The sequence below is a fragment of the Aquarana catesbeiana genome, linkage group LG09 (genome assembly GCF_042186555.1).
Source record: "Aquarana catesbeiana isolate 2022-GZ linkage group LG09, ASM4218655v1, whole genome shotgun sequence".
NCBI lineage: Eukaryota > Metazoa > Chordata > Amphibia > Anura > Ranidae > Aquarana > Aquarana catesbeiana.
The window spans coordinates 260,814,663-260,829,543 of NC_133332.1; the positions used below are offsets into that span (position 1 = coordinate 260,814,663).

At 43.7% G+C, this 14,881-nt stretch overlaps 1 protein-coding gene across 2 annotated transcripts in view; it reads left to right on the forward strand.

Moving 5' to 3' along the window:
- Positions 1-13,380, forward strand: part of ZNF628 (zinc finger protein 628) — a 28,934-nt gene extending 15,554 nt beyond the window's left edge. The window contains exon 2 of one of the 2 annotated variants that reach the window (XM_073600292.1): positions 2,665-13,380. In XM_073600292.1, coding sequence (XP_073456393.1) covers positions 2,678-5,953 — 3,276 coding nt within the window. In that variant the 5' untranslated portion in view covers positions 2,665-2,677 and the 3' untranslated portion in view covers positions 5,954-13,380. The remainder of the gene's footprint in view (positions 1-2,664) is intronic. The other variant, XM_073600293.1, reaches the window with a different exon arrangement.
- Positions 13,381-14,881: the final 1,501 nt, after the last annotated feature.

Consider the following 14,881-nt stretch of genomic DNA (forward strand, 5'->3'; position numbering starts at 1 on the left):
AAAATCATACAACCCCATTTACACAATCCTATACCCACAGTTGATCCAGAGGAAGGCAAAAAACCCCAGCAAAGCACGATCCAATTTGCTACAGCAGAGGAAAAAATTCCTTCCTGATCCCCCGAGAGGCATTTGGCTATTCCCTGGATCAACTTTACCTATAAATGTTAGTACCCAGTAATATTGTGTACATTTAGGAAAGAATCCAGGCTTTTTTTAAAGCAATCTACTGAGCTGGTCAGAACTGCCTCTGGAGGGAGTCTTTTCCACATTTTCACAGCTTTCTGTGAAGAAACCTTTCCGTATTTGGAGATTGAATCTTTTTTCCTCTAGATGTTAAAGAGTGCCCCCTTGTCCTCGGTTTTGAGTTATTCACTTTAAGGTCATCACCAAGTTCACTATATGGACCCCTTATGTATTTGTACATGTTGATCATATCCCCCCTCAATCTCCTCTTCTCAATAGAGAATAAATTCAGTTTCTCTAATCTTTCCTCATAGCTGAGCTCCTCTATGCCTCTTATCCCTTTGGTTGCCCTTCTCTGCACTTTCTCCAGTTCCCCGATATCCTTTTTGAGAACTGGAGCCCAAAACTGAACTGCATATTCCAGATGAGGTCTTACTAATGATTTGAACAGGGGAAAAATTATATCTCCCTTTCTGGAGTCCATCTTATTACAAGAAAGGATTTTGCTCACTTCGGAAACCGCAGCTTGGCATTGCATGCTATTATTAACCACTTCAATACAGGGCACTTCCCCTCTTCCTTCCCAGGCCAATTTTCAGCTTTCAGCGCTGTCACACTTTGAATGACAATTGCGCAGTCATGCAACACTGTACACAAACAAAATTTTTATAATTTTTTTTGCCAAAAATATAGCTTTCTTTTGGTAGTACTTGATCACCGCTGGGGATTTTTATTTTTTGCGCTCCAAATAGAGACTAAAAATTTTGAAAAAAAAATGTTTCTGTTACAAAACTTTGTAAATCAATTTTCCCCTTCACTGATGAGGCAGTACTGATTGGCACTGATGATGAGGCACTTTTATGCAGCACTGATCAGGAGGCACTGGCAGGCATCACTGATGGGTATGGAGTGCTATCCCTATTGGGCACTGATTGGCATGTTGGTCCTGGGTGGGCATTCCTGGTGGTCCTGGGTGGGCATCCTTGGTGGTCCTAGGTGGGTATCCTCAATGGGTCTGCACTGATAATCAATGCGCTGATCATCCGCTCAGACCCCCCCTGTCAGTGTGAGTGTAGGAAAAGCCAATAAACGGCTCTTCCTGTTTACGCTGTGATCAGCTGTGATTGGACACAGCTGATCACATGGTAAAGAGCCTACATCAGAGGCTCCTTACCGAGGTGGTGTGTCAGACTGATACACCACACCAATAATCGTGTTGCTGGCGCGCCATCGCGGCTTATCCTTCTGTACGTCATATGATGTCCAGTCAGGATAATGACACCACATTGTGCACGTTATATTGCTTTATGGTGGGCGGGAAGTGGTTAAAGGCCTCAGATGATACACAGGGATGAAACTGATCTCCCTACAGTTTTACATGTATATCTGCTGTCTTCATCTTTCTACATTATTTAGAAAGTGCACATAGTGTTAGAAACGTTTCTTCCTGTTTCAGCAGTGGGAGGGGAATCAGGGTATACACTGTGTGAGAGCTTATTGGAGGAAAGGCACCCCCCCCCCCTCCACATAGGCAGAAGAATAATGAAACTTGCAGAGCTGTACTGTGAGAGAGGGGGGGAGAGGAGATGCATGCTGAACATGTTACATTACATGTTCAGAAAGGTGAAGTTAGCTTTTAAAACGGACCTTCCAGCAGAAGCTTCCATAATTTAAATGATGGAGGTGTAATCATTTGTCTTTTATATCTGTCTGGAGTTGAGCTTTAAAGTAGGGGTCGACCGATATAGTTTTTTCAAGGCCGATACCGATTTTTTGGGCTGCCTTTCAGGTCAATAGTTGATATCAAGTGCTGATATTTTGTAGATTTAAAGTTTTTTTTTATTTTTACACAGTCCCTTGTGACAGTAATAGGCAGCGACAGGTACTCTTTATGGAGGGACCTGGGGTCTATAAGACCCCAAACCCCTTCTCCGCACTTAGAAAGTATTAAAAAAAACACAGATCTTGGTGTATTTTAATACTTTTATTTTTTTTAAAACTGGCACCCTTAGGATGCCAGTAATCCAGAAGTGATGATATGACATTGCTTCCAGGTTACTAGATCCGAGACCCGAACAAAGCCGATTCCCGCTTTGTTTGGGTCTCGGGCAAGCTGGCGGACATGCCAGCTGGTCGCTTGGGCCTCCTGGTGACCTGGACAGAAAGGGGGGTGTGGGGGACGTCCCCTCCTACTGCTTGTAATAACAGCCAGGTGGCTGCTTAGCCGCATTGGTTGTTATTGTAAGAAAGCTGACCATCTGCTGTAAAGAATGGTAACGGGGTAATGCCTGCAGCTGCAAGCATCCCCCCGGTACAACCCCTTGAAGTAATATCAATAAGTTTGTGACCGATACCAATTCTTTAAAGTAGGGGTTGATGGTTATCGGTGCGGCCGATATTCACTTTTTTTTTAAGTTAATCATGTAGTCAGTGGAATCTAGAAAATAACCTCCATTTCTTGTCTTCATTATCTATTAGCAGATCCTTCAGAATGGTGGGTGCACAGGAACTGGAGGTACAGGCATCTTCTATACAACCACAACCCCTTGTGCAACCTGCAGAAGCTAGTAGCCATCAATATGAGTGCCTGGAGTGTGGGAAAGTCTTTAAATGGTCTTCAAGATTAATACACCACCAAAGAACCCACACTGGAGAACGTCCTTATAAATGCTCAGAGTGTCCGAAAGCTTTTAAAGGCTCCTCAGCCCTCCTTTATCACCAGAGAAGCCATACTGGAGAAAGGCCTTACAAGTGTGGAGACTGTGGTAAAGCTTTTAAGCGCTCCTCTCTTCTTCAGATCCACCAGAGTGTGCACACTGGATATCGCTCCTTCAAATGCAGTGTGTGTGGAATGGCATTCAAGTGGTCCTCCCATTACCAGTACCACATGAGACAACATACAGGAGAGCGACCTTATAAATGCAACATCTGCGACAAAGCATTTAAGAATTCCTCCAGTTTGAGGCGGCACAGAAACATCCACACGGGAGAGCGTCCTTATGTGTGTACGGTGTGTGGCAAAGCCTTTACGCAGTCCACCAACTTAAAGCAGCATGAGCGGATCCACACGGGTGAACGGCCTTACAAGTGCACTGAATGCGGTAAATCCTTCACCCATTCGTCCAACTTGCTTCTTCACCAGCGTACACACACCAGCGGGGCCACACACAAATGCGACTTCTGCGGAAAAGTGTTTATTTCAGACACTTTCCTGCAGAAGCACCTGCAAACTCACACCATCGAACAGACGTTTGTACAAGCAGACGCTGAAGTGTTCCTGACTACCACCAGCGAAATCGAGACGGTGGAGATGCTTTATAAGTGTGGCACTTGTGACTTGACCTTCAAGGGTGAGGAGATGCTTCTTGAGCACCAGCAGAGCCATGTCGAGGAGCAGAGCTATTCTTGTACATTATGCGATAAGACTTTTAAAAATGCCTCAGGGTTGTCCCGCCACCAATATACACACTCTAACGAAAGGCCTTATAAATGCTCCATCTGTGAAAAGACATTTGTGCAGCTTTCCAACCTCTTGATGCACCAGAGAACTCACACAGAAGAACAACAGCTCATCCAGACAGAGGCAGAGGTGACCTGCCCACAGACCATTGAAATCATTCCTCCCTTTACCAGCGCCACCCCTGCTGAGACTGTTGAACGGCCGTACAAATGTACAGACTGCAATAAAGCCTTCAAAGGATCCTCGGGACTGCGGTACCACATGAGGGACCATACTGGAGAGCGCCCTTATAAGTGTTCAGAGTGCGGAAAAGCTTTCAAGCGCTCTTCCCTTTTGTCTATACACCAGCGGGTTCACACAGGCGTCAGGGCATTCAAGTGTGCGGAGTGCGGCCTTACATTTAAGTGGTCCTCACATTATCAGTACCATTTACGGCTCCATACAGGGGAAAGGCCTTACAGTTGTACGGAGTGCGGAAAGTCCTTTAAAAACACTTCTTGCCTACGTCGCCATAGGCAGCTCCACACAGGGGAACGCCCATTTGCCTGCGTTATGTGCGGCAAGACCTTCACGCAGACTTCCAATCTACGTCAGCACGAGCGGACCCACACGGGAGAAAAGCCTTACAAATGTGAAAAATGTGACAAAACATTCACGCACTCTTCAAATTTGCAGTTGCATCAACGAACACACTCCAGCGACCGACCTTACAGGTGCACCATTTGCGGCAAAGGTTTTGTCATGTCTTCTTATCTTCAGAGACATCTGCGCACCCATTCCATAAACAGCAGCGGAGATGGCGACTCTTCCGCACAAAGTCTAGCTCCTCAAAACGGGCAAGCTGTGTTGGCTAGTCAAAAAGTACAACTTATGCCCGACATACCAACCATGCTAAATGTTGAAGTCTGCAACCAACCCAGTACCTTAAATTCACAAACCTTTCTCCTGGTACAAGTCCAACAACAAAACACTCCTAAGTTTATACTTGTGCCTTCTTCACAACTTTTGCAGCCTCAGCAGAAGGTTCCTGTAGCGCCCAGTACTTCGAACCTAGTTACAATACAAAGCAATGCTAGTCAAAGAGCTCCACAGAATAAGGTTTTACGAAAGAAGCCCAAGGCGAAAGCGTCTAATGCGGTCACTAATTTCACTAGTCCTAACAAAAACATTCTTATTATGCCCAACACAAACCAAACCGTTCCTAACATGCAGCCTCTTCAAATACAGACTATTCAAGGCTTTCCCCGAGCTCAAACACTACCCATGGGTCAAAATATAATTGTCTTACAGAATGTGACGGATCGAAGTCATCTGCAGCTACCGACAATGCATATGAATGCTATTCCATCTGCACCAAAGACTGCAAACATACAGATCCAACAGTTGCCCAGTACACAAGACATAACTATTCAAAGCTTGCCTGGTGCTCAGGAAGTGTCCAATATTCAAATGAAAGCAGGGGAGCTGCCCGGTATTCAAACTGTATCTAGCTCTCAAAACATTGCTAATATGCATATCCACCAAGAACTATCGAATGTGCACCTTCAAACAAGTCCAAACACAACTCATCTTTCAGATATTCACATTCAAACCCTTCCAGAGCCACAGAGTGTCTCTAGTTTGCAAGAAAGTCAGAACTTGATCGTTGTACAGAATTCTCCAGGAGAGGAACTCCTAAGCTCTGAAAGCGTAGAAAACTTGCAGTCAATGGAAGAAGTTCAGGATGTCCACTTTGAAACCCTTCAGACGGAAGAAGGTTTGCAGAACGTCCTCGTCTTGCAAAACGCGGATGGCGAGCAGACAAGGTTGTGTGTGCAGGGAGTGGAAAATATTCAGGGCATACAAGATGTTCCTAATGTTCAAATCCAAGCCATGTCTAATGTACAAGAACCTGGTGCCACGTCTCCAGAATGTCAAAAGGTCTTTATTATCCAGAGTTCTCAAGGAGAACAGACGCTTCAAATGGTGGATAACTTCCAAAACGATCAGAATTTGCACGTAGTTGAAAATATCCAAGGTTTGCAGGCCGGGCAGAACCAGCTTCAACTGTTACCTAGCATTCAGAGCCACAACACCGTCCAGCTACCACAGAACATGCAGCTGAGGACCGTACCGGCTAACCAAGGCCTACAAACTGTTCAAAAATTTCAGGGTCTCCAAAATATACAAACGGTGGGTGCCGGAAACCAGAACGTTCAGACAATCCAGCTAGTCCAAAAGAATTCTGGTCAGGGATTACAGCATGTATTGCCATTAATTCAGATTGTCCAGGCTGCCCCAAAAGTACAGCTTGTCCATACATTTTAATGTAGAAATACGGCAGTGCCTATTCTTCCTGTTTATGAAGTAATCATGATTGGCTGCAGATATTGAAATCAGGGCATCTGTGTTAGGTTATCATCTTTATATCACATTATCAGTTACTTTTGTAATGGCACTAATTATTTCTTAATATAAAGGGCCAGTACGTTACAAATTCTCAGATTTTAAAATGTAAAGTGTATTTAAACTCAAAAACTAAAATGTAATCTATTGCTGTTTCCCAGTCCTTAGACATGGTGGCTTCATTAGTTTCTATTTGTCAAGCTTTTTTTCCCTCTATTTTCACCAGGCTATTCTACCAGTAACACATTTTCTGTCCTCGGGTGGCCTCACTCACTGTACTGTATTTGTGGAGGAGTAGCATTGCCACCTCAGGGCAGGACCTTAAAAAACTCCCCCTCTACTCATCATTGTTACAGTAGGGAGTTGTGTTGTTCATAAAAATTAATTTGGAAATTGTTTAGCAGTTCGGTGCAGGATCTATAAGGAGCAAAAGGTATTGTATGTACTTGCAAAAAATATAAGTGTTATTATAATATAGAAATATATAATATATAAGTATTGCGCAATGCACTTAGAATAAAAAAAGAAACTATAGGGAGCCACTGCATCTAAGGAATAGTAGGCAGCAATATATGACATTTGTTTTTGGATTTCCATATGCTTTCATTTTAAAATCTGTAGAGCAACAAGCTTTCCAAAGGCAGAAAAAAGGAAAATGAAGTCTAATACTTACCGTAACTTTCCTTTCCTGGTACCGAACCATGGCGCATACTTGTGGTAATATGCTGCCTTTTTTTGTCCGGAAAAAAGTTTATGGAGTTCTTGTGCTTCTTAAAAATTAGGCATGAATGTATTAAGATAGGACCTTTTTGTGACTGCTCTCAGCCATAACCTGCTTTACTATGGTATTAGAATAAGAACATAAGCTTTGTCTTAGGTTCCTTTCACATGGGCGATCTGATCGGAAGGTCCTTGCACTCCTATGGAAATGCGGGTTTAAACAGACTTGTGTCCATTTACTCCCACCTACCTCCGGGTCTGAACCTATCCGCTAAAAAAAAATGGAAGGGGGGTCCATCCTCTTCCAGTTAGGTGGTTCAAATCGAAGTGTGGTTAGGTGTAAATGTACAGCAGAATCCGTTTATTCCCAGCCACCCATAGAGCAGAGAGAGAGGGCTCTGTCCATGTCCACTCTGCAGAAACTGAGCGGACACGTAGGTCTCATCCTCCCGCACTGCTCCGATCAGCAGGGGATCTGTGAACTGATCCCCTGCTGATCACAATGGAATCCGCCCCGTGTGAAAGGGGCCTTAAAGCAAAACATTTAAAAAAAATTAACTGGGGTCTTAACCTACCTTCACCAATCCATTGTCATGCTCTTGATCCCCATTGCGAATACTGACCGTACATTAAGAGGCCTATTTATAAAGCAGTGAATGCGATTTTCACCGTCGCAACTCAATTAATGTCATTTAAAACATATGCATCTGGAAGATTCACCTGAAGTGAATGTGTGGTGGATGTCTGATTCACTGCTTTACAAATATGCCCCTAAGCGCTTGTCAGGTCATACTGCTAGGCACATCTCTTCCCCTGCTTGTCAGTACTCAAGCCTTGTGATTGGCCGTAGAAAATTGACATTGGAAGAGCAGGGGGAATAAGTCAAATTTCAGATGTTTATTGTTTTTAAATTGGAGGAGTTTGTTGCAGCGTGTACCACTTTAACTTTATCCCGATATAAATACCCTTTAGTAAATGTAAAAATAATTAAAATATCCAGAAGTAAAGTTGTGGGGATAGAAATACAAGAGTTGCAATTTCAAATTTTCCAAGGTGCAGACATCCTAATCCTGGCTTTGAAACCTAGTGAGGCAATGACCTGGAACTGGCATGTAGCCAATGAAGGCTGGAAAGTCTGAACTCCCATCCAACATACTTGTTCCAAGCCACTCACTCAGTTGGTAGGGAAGCTGACAGCCCAAAGCCAGCACTATTACAAACAAGTCATCAATGGCAGTTCCCATATGTCTATCCTCTAAACAACAACTCCACTAAGCACTAACTGTACATACTATCACCTAATCAGCTAGGCTGAAAATCCTCTTTTTGCACAATACGTATGTTGTATTTTAGGTTTGCTGGTCCTTTAAAATTCAAATTGAGCAGAATGCATAAACAGAGGTTACCTTCAGTGAAAACCTAATGATTTGTATATCTAAAAATATCATCAGCTGAAGTAATATGAATATCTCATCCTTGTTGACCTTGGCCCCAGTCCTGCCACCCAAACCTTTTTTTTTTTTTTTTTTTTTTTTGTGCATTTTCATAATGGGTGAATTCTTTGACCAGTGGGGAGGCTTTGGCAATGGAATGGGTAGAACCAAGCACAGAAGTTACAGGATAATTTTACAAAAAATTCAGGCGTCTGCATCTCTGGATCGCCTGATCATTTTGACACATGTTTTTTACTGACAGTAATATTTGATTATGCATTTTTTTTCATGAAATGCTCAGATTAAATGACTGACATTTGTGATGGCTTTCCATGAAGCATAGCCATGTTAAAAGCAAATTTGTCACAAGAATGAAACATTAACAGCAATTGTGTCTGTAAAGAGAAACGTAAATACTTACCTCTCCTGCTGCCTGTACTTCTGACCATTGCTCCAATGGAGGGGAACCTGCACTGCTGAACACCGCTTCAATGAAGAGGAACCTGCACTGCTGAACAACACTCCAATATAGGGGAACCCGTGCTACCGAACACCGCTCCAGTGCAGGGGAACCCGCGCTGCCGAACACCGCTCCAGTGCAGGGGAACCCGCGCTGCCGAACACCGCTCCAGTGCAGGGGAACCCGCACTGCCGAACACCGCTCCTGTGCAGGGGAACCCGCGCTGCCGAAAACCGCTCCAGTGCAGGGGAACCCGCACTGCCAAACACCGCTCCAGTGCAGGGGAACCCGCGCTGCCGAACACCGCTCCAGTGCAGGGGAACCCGCGCTGCTGAACACCGCTCTAGTGCAGGGGAACACGCGCTGCCGAACACCGCTCCATTGGAGGGGAACCCGCACTGCCGAACACCGCTCCAGTGCAGGGGAACCCGCGCTGCTGATCACCGCTCCAGTGGAGGGGAACCCGCGCTGCTGAACACCGCTCCAGTGGAGGGGAGCCCGCGCTGCTGAACACCGCTCCAGTGGAGGGGAACCCGCGCTGCTGAACACTGCTCCAGTGGAGGGGAATTGCTTCCTGAAGTTTTATTCTGAAATCAACAAAACTGGTTTCAGAATAATGTTCAGGCAGCAATTCCTCCTCACTAGAGGTTTTTGACGGCATGGGCAGCAAGAGAGTTAAGTATTTATGCTCTTCTTTATAGTTAAGGCCTCATTCGTGTACTACAGCGTACACCCGTGTAAGGGCTGTTTGCCCGCACGTGGATGCACAGGTATTCCACGCATCCCTGTGCAGGCAGTCTCATTGATATCAGTTGGGACGCAGAGGCTGCACTGACGGAGATGCTACTGGCAATTTGACAGCCGTGTTGTGGGAGTAGCAACTGCGTCCCAGTTGACTTGAATACCTGCACAGGGATGCACAGATCACCTGTACTTCCCCTAAGTGGGCAAACACGGCCCTCACACAGGTGTATATTGTAGTAAGCCTCTGGTACATTTGCTATTTATAAGTAGTCTTACTTAACAGTCACTTTAAGGCCTCATTCATAGGGCCTGGATCTATTTACGCAGGATCCTACGGATAGCAAGATCCTGTGTAAAATCTTCTCTGCAAACTGTACACATGTAAGGTTTGTCCTCTGCTGCTTAGGGCTGACATGTCAACAATGTGCAATCAGCGGTGCCTGTGCAGTTGCTGTTTACGTCAACCTTAAACGAGTCATTTTTGCTGTACCGACTGACCTTCGGTCATTCATGAACTGCCGGCCTGGGGTCATTCTGTGCATGCGCCGTCACCACATTAATGACAGTATATAAGCATCTATAGTGTTTATTCAACGGCTGAAACATATTGATATGAACATCTAGGCCCTGAGCAGCAGCGGCAGCCAATAAGGTGCAGGTAAATGTTGACAAAAATGTTTACATGCATAAAATACAGTCCTGGACATATCTTTGTCCTCTTATTATGCCGCTCAACACAGTGCAGCTGTCTGGATGGGCCCATAGCCTTCTATAGTGCTGTGTACAGATGCATACAAACGATAAGCTGTACGCAGTGTTGTTTACACCAGTGTGAATAAGTCCTAAGGAATGTGAAGTAAATTTGATTGGATCTACCAATGTTTATCTAAAAAATTAGTGTATTGTGGGTAAAATATGTAGTAAGGCTATACATGCTTAGCAGAATTCTGTTAGATACTACTGTGATTTGAGTATTTAGCAAAATATTTTCTAGCACTTTCCTAGAGGAGGACGAACGCCTGTAGTCTCCTCTATTATTTTGATGTCATTTAATATGACTTCATATGCATGCACCTTTTTTGTAAATATGGGAGTGTATATACTTCCAGCTTTTAAAAAAAAAAAAAAAATTCCAGCACTATGCTGAGCGAGATTCTAGCAAGATGCTGACGACATTGGAATATTGCTTGCACTGACAGATTATATTTAAGTTTCCAGGTCTGATTAGAATTTTCCCAGTGGGAAAAGTGATTTACTCTATGCACTTACGATACAGTGAAATGTGCTTTATGGGTTAAGAAGAGGGGATGTGTTACCTGTGTACGGTGTAAGCAGTCATCTTGTTTGCTGAACCAATTTTAACAAATTGGCTGATTAAAAAAAGCTGACCCATGGATGCCCATCGTCAATGAGCATTTAACCCATGCCACCTCGGGGAGCCTTGTTGCAAGTTGGTCTTTAAGGCTATCTATTAATTTTTCTAATGGGTTGGCAGTGCCCCTAAATTCGATTGGTGCCAACAAAAATTTTGAACTGAAAATATAAAATCCAGCAAAAAAATGCACATGACCGCTTTTTTGGTTATTGCCCGCCACTGCGTCAGTTTGTTGTGGAACCATTGTAAGGAAATGGAACCATTTTGAATTGAATGGTTCCTCATTGCGGTTCCTGCATTACCATATGTTGTGGTAACTTGTGCTAAAGGATGGTGTTCTACCACAAGTTTACTCCCATTGGACGCCATCCTCTGCAGCATTTTCCTATCTGCCCAGGCCAATGTGATGACTCGTATATCAAAAAACAAAGGATAGTCAAAGGAGTCCCACCCTAGTAAATGTTGACTGGGCTGGGTGTTTGTAGTCAAAAGTAGAAAATAGTACTTCCACAGCCCAGATACAAAAAAACAGTCACCTAAATACGTACAAATTAATGGTTAGGTGTATTCCTCTGAATCAAATAGACATAGAGAGAAAAAGGAATGGACCAAGGTCCCAAAAAGGGATTCTTCAGAAAGGAACAAATTGGTAGTAACAAAAATAGTAATCTCTATTGAAAACAATTCCACCAATGTATTTTTCAAAAAGGGAGTGACCCACTTCCACCCCCCACCCCCCACCACCACCACCACCAGGTGTGGGGAATGTGTCCATGACATGACAGCCTGTGCTCAGTAGAAGAGGACTGATGTTTGTGGTGGACATCGCTGTAGAAAAGGCGACTATTACAGAAAAAGCTGCATGTCTTTTATTTCAGCAGCAGGTCTACCGCAATCTTCAAAATATTTTACTACACGTTTACTCCCATTGGACGTCATCCTCTGCAGCATTCTCCTATCTGCCCAGCCCCCCCCATGTCCATGACAGCCTGTGCTCAGAGACCAATGATGTCTGTGGGGGGGACATCGCTGTAGAGAAGGTGACTTTTTCAGCAAAAGCTACATATTTTATTTCAGCAGGTTTACCACAGTTCTAGAAAAAGTTGTTTCCAAAACCGGAGTTGGGCTTTTAACCGCTTAAGTACAGCCCCACATACATATACTGTGGCAGTACAGCCCTTAAGCGCAAAATCACGTACCTGTACGTGATTTTTTTTTTCTTTGGCTCCGGGGCATGTGCCGCTGGAACCCTGCTCCCGCTGTAATTGGACACAGCGTGGAGCCGGAACCCGCCGATCATTCTGAGGAGAGGCAGAACAGCGATAATCAAGGCAGATTGTCATTCTGCCAGAGAAGAAAATGGAGATCTTGTGTTTCTGCTAAGCAGAAACACGGATCTCTGTTTTCATTTAGTCAAAGCACATGCCCCACAGTAAGAAAGCATTCCCTAGGGACACACTTAACCCTTTGATCACCCCTAATGTTAACCTCTTCCCTGCTAGTGTCATGGGAGTGCTGGTTGCCACATTAAACAAGCTACTAGCAGGCTTCAGCAATTTTTGAAGCCTAGCAGTTTACTTAGTGGCCATCAACACTCCCATTAGGATCTAGGTTCAACACTTACAAACTAGAGCTGAACGATACTTTAAAAGCTTTAAAAAAGCCTACTGAAAGCTCTGCAAATGCATTGCTGAAGCTTGCTGTTCACACTGCTCTTATACAAGCTGAAGCTCATGTGAAACAGGCCTTGATTCATGAACTACAAGTTCCGACTTCCACCCTGGCAGACAGACTAGTATTTTTCAGTGGACTACAAGTGCAGCGATCACCATGCTCGTCTATTGACACTTCCTCCAGCTCTCAAAGGCTGTGGTATCGGCAGGTTGCTGGAGGAATATTGCCTGAAAGAGCCTGCCATTGCAACTGAGATGAGTTCTAAGTTTTGCAGGCTCCTATGCAAAAAATAAATAAAATTAATAAAAATAAATACAAAAACATGAAACATGCATTTGTTAGGTGAACTTTGCCTTTAATCTCTTAATACATGTTTTCTGTAATAGCTTAACCAAAAGCTGGAATGCAGACACAGATCAGAACATTGGTGTTCAGGACGATTAAAGGCAGATTGTTTTTATAAACTAACAAAAAAAAAACTCCTATTTTTGGATGCGTGTTTTTGTGCCCTTTGTATGGTACGTTTACATGTTTCCTTCCTTGAGCAATGGCATTCCCTCTTACTAAATGAATAGGATGTTCCTCATAGGCATTGGTTCAGCTTACAATTGGCTGCCGGCAGACTGGATCCATGTCAACATGATCAGAAACCATCCCAGCTCCCTGATACCCAGGTATATGATAACCTCCTCTTTATATACACTTGTCAGGATGCCTTTTCAAATTGGATCAGTTATGGTTACAATGTTTTGTTTTTAATAATGTGCATTTCAGTTCTGTATCTCTGATCACAAAGGCTTACTGATGCAATGTCAGTAGAACGTGTTTATAAAATAAATTTTGCAATGTACTGATGTAAAGATTTGGTCAGATTGTGTAAGATTGTAATGCACAAAGTAACTTGTTTTGTTTAGGTATTACTATTAAAATATTAAGTGTTAAATTTTTTTTTTTTTTTTTTGCAGACTACATTTAGAAATCAAACTAAAATCAGAGTCGCATTGTTCTAATATTAACCACTTCCAGACCGCCCACTGCACATATACTGTGACAGGGCAGCCCGGCTGTGTGAAACGATGTACTTGTACATCGTTTTGTGCATGAGATACTATGGGCATGCACGCCGGGGGAGCGTGCACGCGTGGGTCGAGTCTGCCGGCCACCTGCGATCACTCCGTAGAGAGAGGCAGAACGGGGATCTGCCTATGTAAACAAGGTGGATCCCCATTCTGACAGGGGACAACACTGAAATTGGCTGTTCCTAGTAATCAGGAACAGCAGTCTCTGTGTTGTCCCAGTGAGCCCATCCCCCACACAGCTAGAACACACACTGGGGAAACAGTTAACCCATTGATCGCCCCCCCCCCCCAGTTTTAACCCCTTCCCTGCCAGTGTAATTTACAGTCAGGTCCATAAATATTGGGACATCAACACAATTCTAATCTTTTTGGCTCTATACACCACCACAATGGATTTGAAATTAAACAAACAAGATGTGCTTTAACTGCAGACTTTCATCTTTAATTTGAGGGTATTTACATCCAAATCAGGTGAACAGTGTAGGAATTACAACAGTTTGTATATGTGCCTCCCACTTTTTAAGGGACCAAAAGTAATGGGACAGTTAGCTGCTCAGCTGTTCCATGGCCAGGTGTGTGTTATACCCTCATTATCCCATTTACAAGGAGCAGATAAAAGGTCCAGAGTTCATTTCAAGTGTGCTATTTGCATTTGAAATCTGTTGTTGTCAACTCTCAATATGAATAAATAGAAAACAAAAAGTGTAGCGCTAAATGAGAATACACCTTAAATAAACAATTTATGATGAATAGGTATCAATATGAGATCCAAAGAGCTGTCACTATCAGTGAAGCAAGCCATCATTAGGCTGAAAAAACAAACCCCTTTAGAGAGATAGCAAAAACATTAGGTGTGGCCGAAGCAACTGTTTGGAACATCCTTAAAAAGAAAGAACGCACTGGTGAGCTCAGCAACACCAAAAGACCCAGAAGACCATGGAAAACAACTGTGGTGGATGACCGAAGAATTCTTTCCCTGGTGAAGAAAACACCCTTCACAACAGTTGGCCAGATCAAGAACACTCTCCATGAGGTAGGTGTATGCATGTCAAAGTCAACAATCAAGAGAAGACTTCACCAGAGTGAATACAGAGGGTTCACCACAAGATGTAAACCATTGGTGAGCCTCAAAAACAGGAAGGCCAGATTAGAGTTTGCCAAACAACATCTAAAAAAGCCTTCACAGTTCTGGAACAACATCCTATGGACAAATGAGACCAAGATCAACTTGTACCAGAGTGATGGGAAGAGAAGAGTATGGAGAAGGAAAGGAACTGCTCATGATCCAAAGCATACCACCTCATCAGTGAAGCATGGTGGTGGTAGTGTCATGGTGTGGGCATGTATGGCTGCCAATGGAACTGG